Genomic DNA, 9,610 nt, shown 5'->3' on the forward strand with positions numbered 1-9,610 from the left:
TGCTTTCCCTCTTATAACAAAGTAATATAAAGACGAATGAGCAAGTTACGATAAATAAGCAACATGATATTAAGTCAATAATAACATCATTAATAGTAACTAGTACATTTCGTCGGTAATAAAAATTAAATATCCATTGAATTTAGGTGTAAGATAAACTTTTAATGTAGTTACTAAGTATGTAAAAAACTACTAATTGTGTTGATCACCTTATAAAACTCTGACCTACTAAGGTTTACCAGTTGACCTGAGGTTAATATCACGAGGTATCACATTCTTTTAGAAAAGCTATAAAAGAAAACAATAGGGGAGGGGGTGGATAATTGCTCCTCTCTCCTTCCTTTTGGGAAGGGGGAGAGGGTTGCCATCCTCCTCTCTAGGGTAGCAAACATGAGGAAGCCACACTACTTGAGACATTGCAAAAGAATAGAGGTGAAAGCTTATTGATTCTTCTCATGTTCCAACTTTTTTGATTGTTTCCAACCAAATCAAATGGAAATTGGAGTAACATCCATTATCTCTCACTCAAACAACTTTTTTAGATGATTGGAATCAATGGGGAAAAAAATTCCCTCTCATTTCCATTGGGCACAAATTTTTAAAAAATATATATAAAAATAAAAATAAATTATGTGCATCAATTTTCTATTGATTGAAGTTTCTTCTCCTTTGCACTTTCTCTTCATCACATTTGATAAGCTCTTCACTTGCCAATAGAAATGGAGTTATCATTTAGCTAAGTTGAACAACTATTTTTTTTTTTTTTTTTATAAACAACAAATTTATCCCTCATGTTACAACCAAGCCTTTGTCTTTTGCGAAGGGGGTTTTGCCATTTACATCCTGAATTTAATAGTTATGTCTTCTGTGCCTCTTCTTGAGGTCACAATGTATGCAACATTCAAGCAGCCTTGGTCCACAGATATTCTGATTATTTAACAAAAACAAATACTGCCGAAAATCAAGAAAGAACTCCTTTTTACTTACCAGAACACAAAACAGCAAACTCAGAAGCAAATTATTTATATTTCATCCACTCTTTAAGGTAGGTTTCTTGAGAAAGAAGGATAGACAATATATAAGGAGGAGAAGAGATGAAATGGGTAGAGAAGGCCCAATCCGCAAAATCCTGCTTTTCCCATATGAACACACTAAGACCCTGCTCGCACCAACTGCACAGTAGAAACAACCAATCTGAATTTCTGGATCAAGCCAGTGCCTTAACAATACCCCCTTTAATCACCGCTTTCACCATTACTTCTACCCTCACTTCCATGACCGCTCTCATGACTACTTTCATGAGCTCTTCCATGATCATTTCCATGACCACCTTCATAACTGCTTTCACTGCTTCCACTATTCACACTGCCATCATCCCCGTCAGATGTGTTCTGTCTTGAACTTGAACCCCACTCCATGGCCTCAGCAACAGCTCTCTGTCGTTCTTCTGCACTTCGTTCTTCTGCACTTGTATCACGTTTCCTATTGTCACTATGTTTTTTGTGACATTTTTTGCCGTCGGAAGATGAGTCAGACTCTGGCTTCTTATTATCAGGAAGAGAAGAAGAGGTTCCTTCCGGATTGGGAGGCACTGAAGCCGGAGCTGGAGTTGTATCTGGTATTGTTAGGAAACTAAGAGCTGTGACCACATCAGCAATCAAAGGGCGCACAAAGGCTTCCTCTTGCAGACACATAGCACAGACTGCAACTGCTTGATTGAGACCTCTCACTGGAAACTCTCCTTTTAAAAGGGGATCAGCCAACTCAGGGTATCTCCTTTGGTCTTTGAAAATGGGTTGGGCCTGTTTTACATATGACACTTCCAATGTTAAAGAAGAATGTCAAAAGGCGGCTTACATAGATCACTAGCGTTCTTTTGACACTCGTGTCTACCACTATGAGCATTTGAAAATGGCATACGGCTTCCTCCGGAGGACAATAAGATAGTCTAATTTATTTCACATACTTGTTTACATTAAACCACAAAACCTACTCTAATTTATACAAGGTAATTCTTTAAATTGAGTTGTAAAATCATATCCTCAACCTTTCTGAAAGCCATTCAATATCTCAGTAAAATAAAAGGGAAGGCAGAAAAGTTACCCATGTTACTAAATTTTGCTCTTCTGTGGGCCTTGTAGTATCAATGGCCCTTCTTCCCGAAAGCAGCTCTAGTAGAACAACTCCAAAGCTGTACACATCGGACTTTAATGAAAGCTGACCCGTTCTTGCATACTCAGGGGCACAATAACCATATGTTCCCATCACTCTTGAAGACACATGGATCTTTTCTCCAACTGGACCCAGCTTAGCAAGACCAAAATCAGAGAGTTTGGGATTGGTTGCTTCATCAAGTAAAATGTTCGATGATTTTAGATCACGATAAATGACGGGTGGATTTGCCTTATCGTGCAAATATTCCAAGCCTCTGGCAGCACCAGTAGCTATCTTCATCCTTGCATACCAGTCCAATGACTTCTGGTCTGGTTCAATATCTGCACAAAAAAAAAACTAGTCGTGATGTTTCTAGTCTGTCATACACTAGATAGTGACAATCAGATTTAGCCCAGCACATGATGTGAGATGCAATTTCCACCAATAGAATCTGAAGAAATTCCAAACCTCACAACTCAAGCTTTTTGACAGAAGAACACTAAGTATATCCATACGTCAGCTAAACAAAATTCTCAAAGGAATCTAACGAAAATAGAATAAGGCCTATGAAAAAGAAAAAACTGAAAGGCTTCTGCAAAAGTTGTATAGCAGTCCCCTGTCTTAGTGTCCTGTAACAGAACCCTGCTAGTCTTTTTCTTTTCTTTTTCTTCCTGGGTTCTTTGTTCGATACTTAATTAAAACTAAAGACCATCTGCAGGCTTTGGCTGCACAACTTTGCCTGTTGTTTAACAGAAACATCCGACTGGAAAGATTTGTTAACAGGTATTTACTGCAGTGGAATCTCTTTTCTTCCAGTTGCATAAAAAATCTGGAGACTGTTCGGAACTGGTGGTCCAAATTGCCAGATCCTGCATTCTACTGATTACTGTCTATTGCTGAGTAGCTAATCATTGAACCAAACTTTTTTTTTGATGAAAAGATGTAAAAACTTTTATAAAAGAATGAAAGAAATATACAAACCTAACTAGACGGGCCTTCCTCCACAACAAAGTGTTGGAGGGAAATACCCTGCTTAGCTTGAAAATCTGCCAAGTGATTGGCAAACCTAGGGATGTGGGTCCAAGTACATTTCAAATGTGATGTTATATTACATATTTCAAAGTAAATGTCCCAATGCCGCCAGGGAGGATTATTTGCCTTTGCGAACCACTCAATGACTATCTTGGAGTTGCCTTCTATAAGGAGGGGACCTACAAGATGGTCCTGGAAGAACTGAAGCCTGTTGAGTAATCCGGAGAGTTCTGCAATGGTGGAGTCGAAGATTCCCAAAGGGCCAATGAAGGAAAGGAGACGATTATTTTCATCATGGATTACTCTTCTGAAACTAGCAAGACAAGGATAACCAAAGGCGCTACTATCGAAGTTCAGCTTATAGTGGCCCGTAGGTGGAGGAGCCCAGATCCCCATTGTTAGAGAACGAGTAGGATGTGCATCTCAGCAATCAATTGCCAGTTCCCTTTGAGATTAGTGCCACTAAGGTAATTGAATTCCTTCCAAGTCATGAATCAGGTTGTTACTTGACCTACAGTTTTATCTACCAAAACGTCAATTGTGGAAGATTTAAATTTGAATTTCCGGCTATTCCTTTCCTTCCATAAGGCCCATAGGATATGGCCCACACAACTAGATATGAGCAGTTTTTCGAGTTTTGGGAGTCTAGGACTTGTGATTGATAAAATAGTGGATGGCAAACTTTGGGAGATACAGTAGTGAAGTCCGATTATATTAAGGAGGCTAGTCCAAACTGCATGGGCGAAGTGGCAATAGAGAAGAACATGGGTGGCTGTTTCGAGAGTATTTAGGCAAAAGGGGCAAGAGGGGTCTTGGACAGAAGTGTCATGCCTAATGAGGGAATCAGAGGTGAGAATTTTATTTCTACAAGCACACCAAATAAAAAATTTCGCACGAGGTGGGGCAAGTAAGGTCTAGGCAATAGCCGTAGGTGGCAAGGTTGAGGGGAGTTGGGACTATGAAGGAAATCATAGGCCGAAGCGGTGGTAAAAGATCCTTTGGGGCAAGGGGTCCAGATAAGTGTATTCGGAAAGGATGCTATGTTTTTTTAACCTTGGAGAAGCTGGTAAGGAAATTTGACGCCAAGATGGCCTCAGAGTCCGTAAGAGCTCTCTGAAGGTTCAAATTCCAGCCACAGTTTCGGACCAGAGGTCAAAGTTAGAAACATCAGTGCTCCTGGCCAGGCTTGATATGGAGCCATGGCTGCTGCTTTCTAGACTACTGATTCCCAGCCACCAATCTGACCAGAAATTTGTGAGCTGACCGTTACCAATATAGCATTATACTGCCTTGCTGAAGTCAGGGAGTAGCATGACAATTTTTTTCCAGACAGGGGACAAACGATAACGCCGGCCACCCTCAGTCCATCAGCCAGTCAGTTTGTTGGCAAACTAATAATCATTTATGACAATTTCTTTTAGTATTGTCCAACATATCTATTTCTAATGTTATTTTTTTATTGAAAAAAAAGAAACATTACAATTTTGAGAATTTCCAAATGAATGCTTCACTTTGCCCCAGAGAATGAACTGGAATGCTTGAGATGCCTCTGTCACTTTCAGAAATCATGCATACCATAATCAACTATTATATGTCATAAGGGATACCAAACCATAAATGACTAGAAGATTAAGAATTATGGTTGTATATACAGATAAAAATAGAATGCAGAAAAATGTATTATGGACTAAATTATAGTAGCAGCCACTAAAAAGCATTCAGAATACCATACCAAGCAGATGGTCTTCTACGGAACCCAAAGGCATATACTCATATACCAATAGTCTTTGATCTCCATCAGCACAATAACCAATGAGATTCACTAAATTTTCATGGTGAAGAAGACTAAGCATCAAAACCTCCACCAGAAATTCGCTGTTCCCTTGCAAACCGTTCCTGTCAAGTTGTTTAACAGCAACCAACTGGCCGGGCTGTCATGCCATCAGCAATGACGAATGGATTTTTTGGAAGTTAAAATTAAAAATACTCCCAAGTAAAGAAAATTCATAAAAATAAGAAATAAAAAAAGAAGAAAATGAAGAAGAAGATAGAATGGCATCACAAGTACCTGGTCCTTGTTCTCAAGGAGCCCCTTGTAAACTCTCCCAAAACCTCCTTCACCCAATAAGCATTCAGGCCGGAAGTTCTTGGTGGCTGTAGCTAGTTCACGGAAGGTGAAAGTTTGTGCAGTAATATTGCCATTACCCACATCAGTAGGAGAAGATGCAGCTGGAGTAGGAGAGGTCTGTTTTGGTATTTCTGAACCTCAAGACAATTGAATTATAAGCCGCTGTTAGAAAACGAAAAATCAATACCTCAATTTGCACTGCTGTAGTATGTACTTTAATCTAAATTTTTCTTAAGAACCAGTTTAAACTAGGGCATTCTATCAAATCAAGAAAAGGTACTTCACTATTATGCAGCCTACAGAAATTTCATCAATAAGTCAGCAAGCAGTCAGCAGATAAGAGCTAACCACTTGTTGTGGCTATTTTCAGGTGAACAAACCTTTGATGTAAATAACTAGCCTTTGAGCATTATCCATGGATTCTGCAAAAAAAAACTTCTAAATTTAAGGTTCTAAATGCTCATCGGTTTTCAAAGACATGAAATTATAGGCATTATAAGTGATTGTTTGGCCATACCAATCTATTAACCATATTCATGACGCTATCTACTGAATGTAATTTCAACAATAAAAATAGTTACCCATGCTTCAGTGGAATTTTAGGGGAACTTACCAGGCGGCTCAGTGAACACATTGCCAGTAGAAAATAAAGGTGGAGACTCTTTTTGGGTTTCTGATCTTCTGGCCTCTTTATTACCCGAAGAGAAACACGGAAAACAAATCATTTCTCAAAACTCCCAGTTCTTGTAAAGTCTCAAACTTAAATATACTCTGATTGCAATTTTAATTTAATCCTCTAGGATACGAATCACAGGAGACTGATCGGAGCTCCATCACCTCCAAACTAGGGATAGCACGTAGCCCGTCAGTCCATCAAACATGGAGAAACGATAGGAACAGATACACAATCACCACCACAACGTAAAAAAACCACCAAAACTAGATGAAGGTCCAATTGATGCTGTACGAGAATCTATAGAAGAGGAGTCAATAATTTGAAACTCGCATGCTGTCCAATACTAATAAAAAAATGCCGAGAAGAGGAGAAAGGACTACTCCTTGGATCGAAAGAGCAACCGAGATATGAATAAAAGAATCACAATATTAGGAGACCCAGCTTAAAAACAGCGGTGAAACTAAAAAACGACCGGGTTCAAAAGACTCCAAAAGAATCGTAAAATCCCGAAAGAGATTTGACGATTCAGGGCAACTGAACTATGCATCGGAGCCAGCCATCTTTAGGGGTGAGAAAAGAAGGCGAGGCTGTTGGGTCCGTCGCTTGAGCGAAGACGAAGGAAAATAATTCCAGGCAACCTTGAAGGTTTCTGAGAGAATCAACGTGGATCCCATTTTGCGGGGCAATGGGCTTGGATTACAGGCTATAAGATGGAAGGGGTTGAAGATCATGACTAAACATGGATGGCAGAAAGAATGCATTGGCGGATATTGTTTGACTGTATCAAACGAGGAGAGAGGGGCAGTCATCGTTTCTTCCTTCACGGCCAACTTCTAAATTGGTGAGAGAAAGCCCCATACACCCCACCCAACATCTCAGGAAACCCGGAGTCCTTTAACTGAGTTTTCATCGTCTTGTAAGACTTCTTACTATAAGAATCATGGAAGAACCTTCCATATATTCTCTTCAACATGAACAAGTCCATGCTAGGAAGCATGACAAAATATCAACGGTTATCAGCAATACAGGTTTAACTTGATGACCTGTGAATTTATAAAATCAATTGAACAACCCAAGGCTCTTGTTGTTATAAACCTGTCGAGGTACTTAAGTGATACAGAAGCTGGGGTGCTTGAAAGCTATCAAAAAAGACATAATAAATATGCTTAGTCTTATTATTCCAAAAAAATTTCTAGTCAGGGAGACATCATGAACTCTCCCTATCAATCAATATACAAAAAAAAAAACGCCATCTTCCGGATTAAAGGGGAAAATAAATATTCTCTAAAACTGTGAACAAGCCATCTCCTGCACATAACACTGACAAAAACATGATTTCCAGAGAAACACTTCAAGCAATGGAAGCCATGCCAAAAACTCAGCCAAATTCATTGGGGTACCAGGAACTTTTTGGTAGCTTCAACTTCTCAGCCAATTCATCCATCATCATATGTGTTTCCTCTAGCTCTGACCGTGACATGTCTCCCACTTTAAAGCGATGAACAACTTCATTTAAGTCAACAAGACTACTTCCTAGAGGTTTGCTAACACCATTTTCCATCATTGTTTCCTTCACCTTCACAACATCTGCCCACCTGCCCGCGACAGCATAAACATTCCACAGTAAAGCGTAATGAGAAGTATTATTTGGTTCAAGCTTAATCAAATGTTTAGCTAGACGCTCTCCAACCTCTACATCTCCACGGAACCTACAAGAGCCTAATAAGCCACTCAATAGCAAAGATTCTGATCCTGCAGGTACTCTCCGAAGTGTTTCCTCAGCCTCTTGAATGAGCCCAAGACTACCATAAAGATTAGCCATGCACCAGTAATGTGCAAACTTGGGCTTGACGTCATATATAGCCAACATTTCGTTAAAATACTGTTGGCCCTCTGTCAATATTCCAGATCGAACACAGGCACATAACAGACCAATAAATGTAACTTCATCAGGCATCACTTTTTCTTTTGATGTTGTCTTGGCACCTGTTTTGTTGCTGGAACCTTCATGGGAAAATTCAGAGTGAGCTCAAAGTTCAATTTGAAATAAACCTGAATGACTTCAAAACTGGAAACTACAATTTACTGAAATCATATCAAGCATATAAATTACAAAATAATTACAAAATTTTGTACAAAACGTAAAAAGGATGAGACAAACCAACCTTGTCCCACCATCTCTGCAAATAAAGCTAGCCCATCTTCAGGATGTCCATGAATACAGTGCCCCAAAATCATTGCGTTCCAACAAATTAAATTCCTCTGCGATATTTGGTCAAAAACTCTTCTAGCTTCATCCACCCTCCGGCACTTACTATACATGTCAACCAAAGCTGTCTCAAATATCAAACTAGCACCTAAAAACTTCCTAATGAAAAAAGCATGAACTGATCTCCCTTCTTTTAGCCTATTCGACCGACCACATGCAGTAACAATACTAACCATTGTAGTAGCCGTCCCTTGAACACCCAACTTCCCCATCTCCCTAAACAGCTTCAGCCCATGGCCTGGGTTTCTGCCTTTTAAATATCCAGCAATCATCACATTCCAAGACACTACATTTTTCTCAGGCATTTCATTAAAGAGTTTACGGGCATTTATTAAATTTCCCGTTTTAACATAACTGTCAATTATAGAATTCCAGGACACAAAATCTTTAGTAGGCATTTCATCAAATAGAAGACGAGCACAACAGACCAAGCCACAAGTTGCATACATATGGAGCAATGCGTTCCTCACATGTATCACTTCATCAACGCCGTTCTTAACTACCTGCCCGTGGCATTTCTCCCCATCAGGAACAGAACACCTCTTTGCACAAGAAACCGCCATCGGCGGGAAAGTGAAGCTGTTGGGTAGAAAACCTTTTTGCCGCATAACGAAGTAGAACCTAACCGCAAGGTGAGAATTGGGTCCCATTGAATAGGACTTGATCACGGTGTTGACACAGAAAGTGTCAGGAGAAACAATTTGTCTGAAAATCAATACCGTGTAGTCAAGATCACCTAAATCAGCAGAAGCCTTAAGAATCCGACTGGCAGCGAACGGATCTTGAAAGAGACCAGAGGTGATGACGTGAGCTTGGATTTGAAGGAGTTCTGTCATAGTTGTGCAGGTTTGAAGAGGAAATATGCTTGGTTGATAGAGGGATATCCTGCTCGGAATGGGTAAACATGAAGCAGAAGAAGAAGAAGAAGATGAGAATGATACTGGAGAGACTGGACTGAAACAGCGAAGAATTTCTCGAAGAGAAGTTCTTGCCATTCATCTGCATAGGGATTTTGTGGGATTCCTTTGTTTGCATTCAGATGGACTTCTGCCATTAACAAGCATTACTGTAAGCTCAAAGGGTGTACTTTGTTGTAATCCAACAGAGCGGCCGTCGTAGAGTCTTGAAACTTGAAAGGACTTCAAAGTCCAAACTGATTTTCACCCGTTTCTCGACAAGCTAAATATAGATGAAAACAAGCCCCGGAGAGACATCTGCTGAATGGCATAATTTTTAAATGCCATCTCTTTCCTCGTCGTATTTTAAAGTAATATTTTTTAGATAGCACAATTTCTAACTAAAATGTTATATTTATTAATATGGTCAAAATTTAAATTTCACCCATGGAATA

At 39.6% G+C, this 9,610-nt stretch overlaps 2 protein-coding genes across 3 annotated transcripts; both read right to left on the reverse strand.

Moving 5' to 3' along the window:
* Positions 1–983: 983 nt before the first annotated feature.
* LOC137961925 (probable serine/threonine-protein kinase PBL25) lies at positions 984–6,799 on the reverse strand. 2 transcript variants are annotated; one of them, XM_068808572.1, is made up of 5 exons: positions 5,928–6,799; positions 5,255–5,445; positions 4,919–5,108; positions 2,104–2,495; positions 984–1,802 (listed from the first exon to the last, which is right to left on the reverse strand). In XM_068808572.1, exons 1-5 carry the CDS (start codon positions 6,037–6,039, stop codon positions 1,236–1,238), a joined length of 1,452 nt encoding a protein of 483 aa, XP_068664673.1. In that variant the 5' UTR covers positions 6,040–6,799; the 3' UTR covers positions 984–1,235. The 2 variants fall into 2 exon arrangements, with proteins under 2 accessions (XP_068664673.1, XP_068664672.1); XM_068808571.1 differs by having other exon boundaries at positions 4,919–5,117.
* Positions 6,800–7,102: 303 nt separating this feature from the next.
* Positions 7,103–9,379, reverse strand: LOC137963703 (pentatricopeptide repeat-containing protein At3g51320-like). Its single transcript, XM_068810872.1, has 2 exons — positions 8,156–9,379; positions 7,103–7,994 (listed from the first exon to the last, which is right to left on the reverse strand). Exons 1-2 carry the CDS (start codon positions 9,252–9,254, stop codon positions 7,369–7,371), a joined length of 1,725 nt encoding a protein of 574 aa, XP_068666973.1. The 5' UTR covers positions 9,255–9,379; the 3' UTR covers positions 7,103–7,368.
* Positions 9,380–9,610: the final 231 nt, after the last annotated feature.

The sequence above is a fragment of the Aristolochia californica genome, unplaced genomic scaffold, assembly GCF_029961685.1.
Source record: "Aristolochia californica isolate CCGP_79_NKW_82.1479 unplaced genomic scaffold, dmAriCali1.0.hap1 SCAF_4, whole genome shotgun sequence".
Classification (NCBI taxonomy): Eukaryota; Viridiplantae; Streptophyta; class Magnoliopsida; order Piperales; family Aristolochiaceae; genus Aristolochia; species Aristolochia californica.

Bases quoted from the DNA above. Each gene is read 5' to 3' on its own strand.
- LOC137961925 (XM_068808571.1), bottom strand. From the start codon at position 6,039: ATGATTTGTTTTCCGTGTTTCTCTTCGGGTAATAAAGAGGCCAGAAGA. The intron at 5,118-5,254 runs GTACTTGTGATG...ATGGCATGACAG, and splicing joins TCCTTGAGAACAAGGACCAG to CCCGGCCAGTTGGTTGCTGT. The intron at 1,803-2,103 runs GTAACTTTTCTG...TATGTAAAACAG, and splicing joins AGCAAAATTTAGTAACATGG to GCCCAACCCATTTTCAAAGA.
- LOC137963703 (XM_068810872.1), bottom strand. From the start codon at position 9,254: ATGGCAAGAACTTCTCTTCGAGAAATTCTTCGCTGTTTCAGTCCAGTC. The intron at 7,995-8,155 runs GTTGGTTTGTCT...TTTCCCATGAAG, and splicing joins TGCAGAGATGGTGGGACAAG to GTTCCAGCAACAAAACAGGT.